The sequence below is a fragment of the Leptidea sinapis genome, chromosome 18 (assembly GCF_905404315.1).
Source record: "Leptidea sinapis chromosome 18, ilLepSina1.1, whole genome shotgun sequence".
Taxonomy (NCBI): domain Eukaryota; kingdom Metazoa; phylum Arthropoda; class Insecta; order Lepidoptera; family Pieridae; genus Leptidea; species Leptidea sinapis.
The window spans coordinates 1191316-1204668 of record NC_066282.1 but is presented as its reverse complement, the minus strand read 5'-3'; the positions used below and the strand labels follow the sequence as shown (position 1 = coordinate 1204668).

Genomic DNA, 13353 nt, shown 5'->3' with positions numbered 1-13353 from the left:
GTAGGAGCAGTTTTCACGATTGACGAACGTATCTTTTCTCTCTGAGTTTGAATTCGGTCCAGATATTTTAGCCTCGCCGGGCATTGTGAGTAATTAGCTGGGTGGTTTTGTTTACAATTACAGCAGTGAGCTGGATCATCTCTGTTGGTTTTTGGACATTCCCAAGTTGGATGAGCTAAAAGGCATTTTACACATCTTGGAGGTCTATTACAATTCTTAGAAGCGTGACCAAAATCCTGACATCGAAATCATTGTGTGCCTGTTTTATTGTTCGGTTTGTATTTTTCTATTGAGACAACACAGTTCTGGATGTATTTTATTTGTTTGAATTTGCGTTTGTCGCTTCCGGTAGGTAGCTGAATAAGTAATGGAGGACATTCAGTAGAGCGAAGTGTTTTCATTTCAGTCGTCGTAATTCCAGCAAAAGCTAATGACGTTAGTTCAATGGGTAGAGTATCATGAATAAATTTTGGCAGCCCTTTGATGACTGCTTTGGGAAGTTTCTCCTCTTTTCTAGAAAAGGTGTGAAATACAACATTTTCTTTAGAGAGGCCTTCTTTGAGTCGTTAATGACCGTGTGTCGAATAACACTGCATCTTTACTATTTTGCGGCCTCTGATCTGCAAATGAAAATTTTTCTCGTACTTCTCGATTACATCTTTAATCTTCTTGCAGCTCCAATCACCCAACAGTTCAATCAAAATGGGTGGAACTTGGATGGGTGACTTTTTATGTGAGGCTTTTTTGAATGTATCTGTAACTCCATCGTTAACTGGAAGTTTGTTGAAGCGATTGCTGATTTCAGTTTCACTTCCCTTTTCAGACGTGTCCTTAGAGGTGGCGAACTTTTTAGGCTGCTGCCATTGGTCTCTGAGAGAAGGCAAGTCTTCACGAGGTCTCTTGGTGGCTAGGTTTGGAATTGATGAAGATCTATTGAAAAACCTGTCCATAATAACGACATTAAAATTATCGATAGGCAATTTCCCATCACTATATCTTTAATCCGGTGTAAACCAGAACGCAATTCACTGTAACTTAACGTACGTGCGATCACTAGAGGAGACCGAGCGCTATTGTATTACGCAGAAACACAATTACATTGAATATTATTGAAAGAAGAAAATCACAAAATTGATTACAGATAATAACTATGGCGGCAAAAAAAAAAGAACTTGAATTTCAAAATTTGCGTAGTAACTAAACGTATTAAAAGGCAGTCGTTATTTACTGTTAATCGTTTTTTTATGAAAGAGGAGGACGGACGAGCATTCATAAGAGTCACGGGTGATATTATGTAATCACCGCGGCCCATACTCTGTTGTAAAACTAAAAGAATTTTAAGTCACGCTATTTGGACCCTGGGTCATGTAGGTACGTACAGTAGCGATTTTTCTATAAACTGTGATCATCATTATCACCAGAACAACAGTTAGCACTGTGGTGAGAGTCAACGATTCTACCTATTGCGCTACCGAAGCGGACGTTTCGAAATTCACCTTCTCGTATAAGGGTTTCATTTGTTGACAGACAAATATATTTATGTTAGTGTACTTTAACAAACATTTTGTCTGCCGCCCGCCCTGCCACCCGGTCCCTTAATCAATTAAATACCATTTTTTAATAACACTCAATAATAAGTTTGTTTATTTAATGATATCGTTTCACTCAAATACTGTTAAACCGATCAATAAGAAAATTGATTTTTACCTATTTATATTTTCTTGTGGTTTTTTATTGCATCTCCCCACTAGATGGCACTACAACATATCGCAATTTCTGCTCCGTTCAACCAATAAGCTTGAATATGTTGCGGCATGTAGATACATGTATTTTTACCACAAATCTAGCGGTCCCAAAACTAGATCATGTTGTGAATAATCTTTTTGGGCTGTCCACCTCAGGCCTAGTCCCAAAATTATATGGCAGTAGTTTCTGTCACTTCTTATATATTCTTGTATACTCTCATGTATATAATCTTAGATACATATATCTCTTGTATATACTCATAGATGGGCGGAAGCGGTTAGGGCGAATGGAGAGGGGTTAGGAGTTAGTCTCGACTACGATCGAGTGTGACCAAAGCACTTCTAGCGAAATAATAATGGCGAGACAGTGTACTTCACTTACTGAGTTGTGTTTCCAACTGTGGGCGGGTGCTCCCCAGTACCTCCATATGACCGCATACAGCGATGAGCGGCTAGAATCATCGACGATCATGTTTTTCCCAATCTGCTTTATTCTTTGGCATTGCGTGGTTTTGGCATTCAAGTACCATAGACCACCACCTGCAGCCGTATTTCGTCTCTGGACAATCCGTCAGAATTAAAAAGGCCATACACATATAAATGTTATACGAAATTTCACAACCACACTTTTTCCAAGAAACTTTATGCCCCGCACAGTTTTTTGGTCATTGAAATAGTTCAACTCCCGAATCTATACGACCTTCAAGCTTAGAGCACACTTCCACATTGAAAGAGTTCCACCTTGGCAAAGTAAATACAACATCATCGCGATAAATAGTTGAGTGTAAGTGGGGAGAGGCGATGTGATGCGGGTGGAGGACGCTTGCTGGTGATCACTACATGAGTGCCGGCAAGGCAATCAGGGTTATCACGTACTCATTACCGCCCACAGCTCAGAAACAACCTTACCTAGGGGGTAGGCAGTCATGTTAAATATCATAAGTGACTTTTTATGTAAAAGGTATTGAAAAATCGCAAAACCTTGAATGTGTTTTCAAGCATAATAATTGTGATACTGACATTTTTGTATTTCCTATTTTAAATATACCATTGCATTTAAATTATAACGACAGTAAGTGTTTAAAATATCAACTAAATAAATACAGATAAACTAGTTATGTTCATAGTTTTAATTTAAAATGTATATACTAAGGCTGACTAGACTTAACTTACGTAAACCTCAGCTGAGTTTAAGCTTAACATAATCTTTTATTTTTTTTATAGTCAGTTAACAACTGAAATTGTGATGGGCTTGAGCTGAGCGAGCCCAATGTCGAGTCGAGCAAAAGTCAAGTTCGCGTTTTATCAGATCCAGCTAAGGTTTACGTACCTGAGTAAAGTCTAATTTAGGTACGCTCTATAGATCTCAACCTTAATCTAAGAATTCGTCTGACACCTTGTGTAAAAAACAGAGACACTGTAATTGACAGATGGCAAGTATGTAGACAGCTGTGAACTGACAAGTCTTTAGACAGCTGTGAGCAGACAGTTCTGTTGAAATCTGACGTTTTTTAATGGATTGTGGTGAATAGACGTTAAGAGCAGAGCGGTGAAGAACAATAATATTAATTAATACAACAATTATTATGTGCTTAAAGTCTCAATTTGATACACATAGGTAATCACCGCTCTTAGTATTTAAACATAAGACATATAGTTACAGAGAAGGAGACGGATCTACCTCAATATGAGCTCCCGAGACAGGGACACAAAGTCTCTTCAAGACAAACTTAAAGTGTTCTTCAAAAAAGGAGCATCAGGTTAGTGTAGATGTAATGCAAATCTTTCAGTAATATGGACGTATTAAGATGGATATTATATAGTTCTTTTTGTTTCCACGTACAGCACCGTTGGCCGCCCAAAACGAGCTGGTAGTGACAGCAGATCTCAGGAAAGAACTAAGTCCAGAATCTCCACTTAGCCGTCGTCTCCGTGCCGTTAAAGAATTGGGAGATAAAGTACTTCATATTCGTGTACAAGATGTAAGGATTCTCCATGTGTATTATTTTATATTATATTATTATGTTTTGTTACACACTTTGTCTTGACTATTATTGTAATAGATGTTATCAATTTCTGTTAAAAGGTTCCTCTGTTTCAGCAGTTTCTTAGATTTTATTTCTGACATTCTATGTTTAATATAGTAGTAGTTTGTATAGTATTAATATACACACATCAAAAAAGTCTTAGCAACATGTACTAATTTAAATTTTAGGATGGTTTTTCACATTATAACATTGTATTTTATTTATAAAATAATATTTTTAGGATCCTATCATGTAAAAATAACAGCTGTTGTCTTAATAAGTTCTTTTAATAACAGAATTTAACAATATTAGAAATACTGCAGAAAATAAGGCACATAAGCAACTAAAAATTTTTTTAGCAAAATGACATTTCTAAAGAAAATGACTTTATTGTGAAAGAATAGGATAATTTAATACAAAGTATGACCTCCTCTGCTATTCAGAACTTGTTGACAACAATTATTAATTGAATTAATGAGACTGTTTAAGTTATCTTGCAGTATTCGCTCCCAATGGAATTGTAGCAAATCCTTCAGCTGTTGGGTTGTTGTGACTCCGTCCAAGTCCTTCAAAACACGTCTCTGAAGCATGTTCCATGCATGCTAGATAGGGTTGAGGTCTGGTGATTGTGCAGGCCAGGGCAATACCCGGACATTCTCCCTTGCCAAGTATTTACTAGTTCGCCAAACTGTATGTGAACATGCATTGTCATGTATTCACATAAAATGGAAGACAAAGATTTGTGCAAATGGATGGACAAGGTCAGAGAATATCCTCAACATAATTTTCAGTGTTTATGTTTCCATTTACAAAAACAAGCTCAGTTCGCCTGTTCTGCATAATACCCGCACATAACATAACTATTGAGCCGCTGTATGGATGAACTTCCTGAATGCACCTGAGCCTTTCAGTATTTCTAGGCAGACGGTACACTCATACCCTTCTTGTATCAGGCCTAAACCCGAATCACTACTCATCGGAAAACAAAATTTTATCCCATTGTTCCTGGTCCATGTTCTGCGTTCTCTACACCATTCATTTCGACGAGCGCGATTACCGTGACGTATCGGTGGGCACCTAATTGGGCGTCGAGCTCGTAGGCCGTACTCGTGCAGTCGATTTCGCACAGTTTGGGGACTTACATAGACATAGACATAGAATTTTGAATTTTGTAGCCTCAAACTTATCTCACGAGCGGTTAACATGGGCTAGCATCTTGCAGTCAGTTGTATGTACCGGTATTGCCGAGTGGTTGTACTCCTTTTACGGCCTGAATGCTGTTCAGCGGGTTACCTTGTATTATTGTAGCGCTGCCAAAGACGACAGATAACACTTCTATGAATGCCAAAATGCCGAGATACCTGAGATTGATTACTTCCCGCTTGCAACATTGCTACAGCTCTTTGCATTTTATTTGCCGTCAAATGGCGTCGCTCCATGACGTAAAGAATATCTAACAATTCAATTTTGTTGCTAACTTTATTTAAATAGTTGGTAAAATTATAAAATCAAGACTAGCAATAAAAACGCACTTAAATTCAAACAAATTCCCTTTCATTTAATTTTATGAAAAAAACAAAACATAATCGATTCTTTTTTACAACCAGCCAGTATGTCATACTACATAATAACAAAAAAGTTTACATACCTATGCACTTTGAGTGAATACATCATACATCACCGCTCTTCGACAACACTTCCCTAAAAGCCTCGCCTAGTATCGGAATACTGGGTCTCGAAATCTCGAGCGATTGCCAATTCCGTGGCCATCTGGAGGGCAAAGCCAAATTGGCTTCAAAGAAACTGGGCGTCATTAATAGAGCACGGCAATACTTCAAGCCGGCCCACATTCTAGCGCTGTACAAAGCGCAGGTCCGGCCACACATGGAGTATTGCTGTCATCTCTGGTCTGGCGCACCCCATCAGCTCTATCCATTTGACCGCGTGCAACGCAGAGCAGCGCGAATTGTCGGGGACCCAGTACTCTGTGAACGGCTGGATCACTTGGCGTTGCGTAGAGACGTCGCTTCATTGTGTGTCTTCTACCGCATTTATCACGGGGAGTGTTCCGAAGAGCTGTTTTACCTAATTCATGCCGCCGAATTCCACCTTCGCACGACACGCCACAAGTTAGGATATCATCCTCACCATCTGGATGTGTGGCGGTCCTCCACAGTGCGGTTTACAAGGAGCTTTCTTCCACGTACTACAAAGCTGTGGAATGAACTTCCTTGTGCGGTGTTTCCGGGACGATACGACATGGGTACCTTAAAAAAAAGCGCGTACACCTTCCTTAAAGGCCGGCAACGCTCCTGTGATTCCTCTGGTGTTGCAAGAGAGTATGGGCGGCGGTGATCACTTAACAACAGGTGACCCGTACGCTCGTTTGTCCTCCTATTCCATAAAAAAATAAAAAAAGAATAAAGACTTAGAAATTAATTAATATAAATGGTAAATTTGTTATATCATGCATGTTGCTTAGACTTTTTTGATGTGTGTATTTAACCTTATTCCTGTTATAAAGTCATATCTATGCTATATTCATTGATCTTTAGTTTATTTCGTAAATTAATAAATTTATTTATATATTAAGGCCTTTTACTTTTATTTTAAATCTGCTTAGTTAAATTTCTTAAAGTAATATTTCATCCCTCTGCTGGGAGAAGGCCTCTGATTTTTCTTTATAGATTTTTTGGTGATTCTTTAACTGGTTCAGAGGACAAATTAATACTAAACTATTAAAAATGTGGTGAATATATATATTGTAAGGTTTGCAAGGTAATGGGTGTCTAATTGAATGATAAATTAACAACCAGTGCTGGAAGAAGCCTCTATCCTTTATTAAAACCTTTGTGAAGATAGAAATTGAATTGAACCTAGTTCAGTTTAACCCCTAGAACTCAAGTTACCTCTAAGAAATGAGATGAGAATGTGGGTGGCAATGTTCACCTAACATCAGCTGACCTGTATGCTTGTTTGTCCACCTTTTCCATAAAAAAAAGAAAATGCATTTATAATATTATAACCACAGGGTATGACACTACTCCTCTTAGTGGTTCACCTCCTATTAGATGATAAGTTTCAAAATGTCAAGTGGTTGCCAGTTTCAGTGCCAGTTCTACTACCATCTTGAATGCAAAGCCTAAGAATTGGCTTAAATAACTATGGGCCTATCAATAGAGTAAAACAATAATTTTTGCTGATCCTTCTAGCACTTGATAAGCCACATAATGTGGAGAAAGGTCTCATCTCTGGACTGGTTCCATATTCTGAAATAATGGTACTGTTATTCAATTCTGATGCAAAATATATTACCACATTTAATTAATTTAAAAGCTGTGTAAATGGTTTTACTACTCTTTGTAATTTTTTCTATTGCATAAAGCAATAAATACTTATACTGGAGTGCTAAGATATAAAATAGTGAAAATAAATTCTATTGATGGTCACTTACTTAAATTAATTGAAATAGAACTGGTAAATAATTACTATTCTTTATATTTCAGGGTGGTGTTGAAAAAATTTGGGCATGTATAAGGGATCTTTTAGAAGATGTAAATATTGAAGGGCGACATGCAGCTCTGGGTCTCCTCCGCTGCATTGCAGAGGGACAGACAGAGCTGTTGATAATGCGCACAATACTCTTCAGATTCTTAAGGGAGACACACTCAACACACCCTCCTGAAGACTATCAGCTCAGATTCAAACTTCTTAACACTTTAACTAATACTGGCAAAGATATCAAATGCTTCGAAGAACAGGTAAGAATTTATTCACCATTATTTTTATAACAAGAGATGAGACGAATAGAACATTCAGCAGATGGTAATTGATACACCCTGCTCATTACATTGCTGGGCCACTCAGGATTCTTGAAAAATATAAAAGTTCTGAGTGGCACCACAATTCCGCTCTCATTTGCCCAGTAATTTCACAAGCTATGACACCCTTCAGACCGAAATACAGTAATGCTTACACATTACTCCTCCACGGTAGAAATAGGCGCCGTTGTGGTACCCATAATCTAGCCAGCATCCTGTGCAAAGGAGCCACCACTCCCACATTAAATAAATTTACATTTTGTGTAAAAATTAGATTATGTAATATGTTTCTTCACATATCGTGTTACTGATGTGCATTTGTGTGACACTCCAAACTCCCAACCAGTCATACTTGCACAAATCTTCACTGAAATTGTAGCCTTGAGAGGTGGTACCTAAGTGAGATCCCAAATGGTTGGCTAAACTACATGCTCCATACATACAAACTACATACTACATGTTCTTCATATAGTTTTCCAAGAAAAAGTGTCAGATGGTGATTATTTAACATCAGGTGATCCATACACTTGTATTTCTCCTTTTCAAAACGGTTTACAACACCATGGTATTATTAACAAAATTATTTATTTTCCGAAACGACCTGATGCTCTCGATTCTTGTTTTGTCTAGTTTCGGTTTCTGCGTGAATACCGGCTACCGAGTAGGAACGACAATCATTTTTTGAGTACCTACCTTCGTATCTAATTACGAGTTGTATGTAAACAAAACGAAAATAAGAAAATTTTATCTACTCTTATATTACTCTATATGTCTGATTTTTATATTGTTCGAGTATTGTCTTAGGGTGACGGGCACAGTGGGATGCTATCGGGGTCTAATCATAATATATAATACCTACCTTAGGTCGTTTTGTATTGTGTAACGAAACTGTTATGGGAAAACTATGGCGATCATCTTCTCGTACTCATTTATTGACATAAAAAAGAAACCTATATTATTCCGGGTGATAGAAAAGTTTAACTAATAAATTCCGTCGCGGCAATAAAACACCGCATATGTTATATCTCGGTAGGAATGTTAAAATTTAATTTGGCGCCGGCAGCAAAATATAATTTTCATGAGTATCAATTTTTACTTAAAATAATATAAACAAAATAAATCTGACGTTTTCGTGTAACGTTAGAAAATCTGACGCCAAGCTCGAATAGAAACGCGGCGAGCGGCCTGAACACATACCCACACTCAATCAATATTATATTATCTGCTGGCTGCAGAGATTAACGGGAATTACTGTTTCTCCATTACCACTATCTCCGGACATCCGGCCATTGCCCTTGTTGCCACTGCCAAATTAACTGAAATACAACTCATGCGATGTATTTCAGGGACCCGCCGTATATTTCACTACAAGTCGGCAGTTTGGGATAGCATGCGTGACTGTTTGCACCTAAATATTTTCATACCGATCGGAGCCAAATCATAGCCCTGGCCATTGCCTCAAACTCTATGTCTTAATGAAAATGGATGGACACATGATCATGCCGCGGTGTTATGCCTCTAGTACACTTCAGAAACTAAAACTGCACATTGGGTTTTCCTTGAATGTTAAGCAGTCAAGCGGGCCGGATGGGATTTCTCTCTTGGTGCTTATATTGTGTGCCCTTGAAATGATTAAAGTGCTTAACGCATTTATTACGGCCTCATACTCAAAAGGGGTATTTCCAAGCTCATGAATTGTTGTCCATCCGATCCATAAAAAAGTGACAGCTCTGATATGACATGAGATGACACAGGTCACGTTATTTATTGTAAATTAAAGCAAGTTTATCTACATTAATCAGTCTTGATCAATTCGACACGTATTTCGCGTCTACGCGAGGCATCCTCAGAAGATGTTGACTCGCCAGACTCTGGCACGATACAGATACTGCGATGATTATAGATTTATACTTCAATAAATTTTCAATGCAAGTTTAACAAAAAAAAAACTAATATTAAAAATGTATTTTTCAGATTGGCCCATTTCTATTAGAGTGGCTCCCTCAGCTGCAATCCACTGCTCATATCATCGACTTTGTTCAACTCATCACTAATGTCGTCAAGTTCAATGCAGTGTACCTTGATGAAGAAATTGTACATGGCATTGTAAAGTAGGTGAACATTAAATTATAGCATTAGTTAACATTCATCTACATATTCATAGATGATGACACATATTTTTTGTAATTATTTAGGTTACATATGGTGTGACTAGTTTAGTTTAGTTATTTTCATAGTATTAGTTCCATAACAGTATACCATAGGACTATGGTATATTATATTTATATATTAATTGTGTTGCGGAAGAGGGCTATTCACACTATGTTTACCTAAACAATCACTAAGAAAAAAATCTAAAGAAATAAACATTTTGACTGTTGTATCTCAATATTCTTGATAATGTTATGTATGTATAGGCACATTAGCGAATTTCCTTGAAACGGTGACAATAATAATGTTATCACATCAGGAACAATCATAAATTGTTATGGCTACTACTTGGTTGAGTCGAATTTGTAAATGTTGTAGAGTGATGTATATGTTACAATATGATCCCAGAAAATGTACAAAACAAATGTGTTACGAAATTCAAAATAATTGTTAGGAAGCGTTTATGTGGTAAAGGTTACTATAACATAAGTAATGACTTTCTGAATGATACAACACTTAAAGATTCTAACGAAATTTAAACGTGCGAAATCATTATAAAAAAAATGAATCCCTCTGAGTTTCTTGTTCTTGTGCCCCTTCTTAGGTCTGAGGCGTAAATTTTCGAATGGGTGGTAGGTAGCGTTTAACGTTCAATAAGTGATTTTCAATACTATCTTGAATAAAAATATTTGAATAAATAGTGTAATATTACAGAAGTGTCACTCAATTAACCTTCTTGAAGACATGGTCCATGGATGCCCACTAGTATAATTCATTTGAAGTTCGAAGATCTCAAAGGAAGGACTCATCACACATTGATAAATTGACTAACACATTACGAACCAAACTTACCTATCGGCTACCTACTCATGGTTGGGGCGAGTGAATACAATTACTTACTACTTGGTTAATTATTTATGGCTGTAAGATCTAGGACCAATGTGACAAAGCTAAAGTTACTTTACAACGCGCACGAGGACAGAAGAAATGCTTACATACTTACTTAACTGATTACATACCTAAGTGTAATGTTTGCGTATGTTTTGTGTCTCTAAAACTTTTTTATGATATTCCATGTTCGAGAAGACTTTTACTCCTATCAAATAAACAAAGAAAAGATAATCCTATGATTATTTATTATATGGCACTCGCGTCGCGGTGTTCGAGAAACAGTCGACTGCATTGCTCGAGGTACCCGCACGGGGAAACTAAATAGTGTCACACGTCTGTCTATACCTTAATTTTGAAGTGTCATTATTTTCAGGAAGCCACCACCACGGGGGCCATGTGTGATAAGTTAGTCCCAATTGTTTGAGTTTCCAGAGGTGGTTATGCTGTCCTTAAATCGTGCTAAAACATTACCTAGAGATAATTATTCTCTCTTGGAAATGCCCAAACACATTGGCGACTGCGACTTCAAGGAACAAAGAATTGGTTGGAATATTTTTATAGTGTACACAAAATAACCATGTGTCAAATTGAAATAATGTGTTAGAGGCCTTCAGTTAAAGATTTGATTGTTGATATCCACACTCCACAGTAACAGCTGCCACCTGTGCGTGTACTCGGCCGACAGCGGCGTGGTGCTGGGCTGCCTGTCGCTCCTGGAGGCCGTGGTGTCGTACTCGCTGCTGCCCCGCACGGCGCTGCCCACCTTCGTGGCGGCGCTGTGTCGCACCGTCAACGTGGAGCACTACTGCCAGAACAGCTGGAAGGTGAGCTTGGGTGACAGATACTACAGCAATGCCCTGGCAACGTATGCTTCACGTTAAGGGGTTTTTTAAGATTTTGACTATAGTGAAACTGTTCTGATGAAACCCAGACTAAGTTTAGTTTAACGAAACAAGACAGACAATGTAGTACTTGCAGACCTACTTAATTAGTTCTTTTTATACGGAAGAGGGATCAGATCAGCGTACGGATCAACTGGTCACCGCTGGTCACGCTCTCCCCTGCAACACTGAGAAATCACAGCGTTTCGGCCTTTTAGCAAGGTGTACGCGCTTTTGAGATACCCATGTCGTATCATTATGGGGACACCGCACAAGCTTTATACTAAAGTGTTGTAGAAAGTTCAATATAAACGACACTGTAGAGGAACTCTGCACATCCAGGTGGTGAGGACTCAAGTTAACAACTGAATGGAACACTGCCTGTGATAAATGCGATAGAAGACACTTGAAGTGGCGTCTCTACATAAATATTAGGACAGTTTGTGCTACAACATATTATGGTTTGAGAAGGCACACATTTATAATCACTTAACAAATACTATGAAAGATTTAACAACGTATTTTAAAGCTAGCTCTTATATTTAACAAAATAAAAATTGGTGACTACTTTATATATTTATTTTAATTTGCTATTGGTGTTCTCATAGGTGATTTTGTCTTCTTGAGCAGAAGTATATTTAAATGAAACACACTTGGGACAGTTCGGTTTGATGTTGACTCTTTCGGTCTCTACTCTTCCTTTATTGTTAAATATAACTAATGTTTTATTTGTCTTATCATTATGCTGAATATTTTTTGATTTTTCGTCGTGTTTATTTTACTACAGTTCAAAATAAACTATTTATATATCCGTTACCTCACAATTTTGTTACGTGTTATTACCGAACAGTATATTGAGTTGAAGTAAGCTACAATGGTTTTGTTGTTGGTCAGTTGATGCGAAACGTGATGGGCGCGGACCTGGGCCACGCGGCGCTGCAGGAGCTGGTGGAGATGCTGCGGGGCGAGGGGGGCGCGGGCGGCCAGGGCGGCGCGGGGCGGGAGGCGGAGGGCGAGGGGGGCGGGCTGCTGCGCGGGGCCGTGTTCTACATCAACATGGCGCTGTGGGGCCCGCGCCGCGTGCACTCGCTGCACGTGTCGCCGCTCGCCGTGCTGCCCGCCTTCCTCAAGGTATCTGCATGTAAGGGCGGACACCGAGTATACCGCTCGACTGGTTGGCGTCGACTGCTCGAGCAGTCGTGTGTACGGCCGCGAATGAATAACTATAGTTCACCGCGCGTTCGCGGCTTGAAGCAGTCCGTGTACCGCCGGCCTGTCTATGAGTGTTCCGAACAGCTGTGATAGCTGTCTCAGAATCCCTTTGTCACATTATATTATAAAAATTTAAATGTCGTCCTGATAATGTGGTGTGCCGTTCCTCCACAGTGTGGTTTCAACTTCACTCCCATGTACAACCACATACACATTCATAAATTTGCCATTGTAAATAGCAAATATTCCCGTATTTGCTAAAGTTTTTGAGGTTCTGGTGTATCCGATTCTGTCATGCCATTTAAGACAAATTATTATAACCCAACAACATGTATTTATGAAAAAGATATCTACAGCTACTAACCTTATGTCCTTTGTCAATGATCTGTCTGAGGAATGGATCATGGTCATTCAATTGACACTATTTATATTTATAGGCTTTTGACAAAGTTAACGATAAACTACTTATTTACAAGCTTTATTCTTCTGGAATTGATGGTATCTTCTTAAAATGGTGCAAGTCTTACATAACTAACCGTAAATATTCTGTTGTCATTGGATGCTATTCTTCTGAGCCTTTTACTACTCTGTCAGGCGTCCCACAAGGCTCCCATTTGGGACCATT

The 13353-nt window shown here is 38.5% G+C and overlaps 1 protein-coding gene across 1 annotated transcript in view; it reads left to right on the top strand.

Moving 5' to 3' along the window:
- Positions 1–3257: 3257 nt before the first annotated feature.
- The window catches only part of LOC126969324 (tuberin), an 87304-nt gene continuing 77208 nt past the window's right edge, over positions 3258–13353 (top strand). The window contains exons 1-6 of the mRNA XM_050814680.1: positions 3258–3505; positions 3591–3727; positions 7279–7533; positions 9568–9704; positions 11285–11459; positions 12411–12647. Coding sequence (XP_050670637.1) covers positions 3433–3505; positions 3591–3727; positions 7279–7533; positions 9568–9704; positions 11285–11459; positions 12411–12647 — 1014 coding nt within the window. The 5' untranslated portion in view covers positions 3258–3432. The remainder of the gene's footprint in view (positions 3506–3590; positions 3728–7278; positions 7534–9567; positions 9705–11284; positions 11460–12410; positions 12648–13353) is intronic.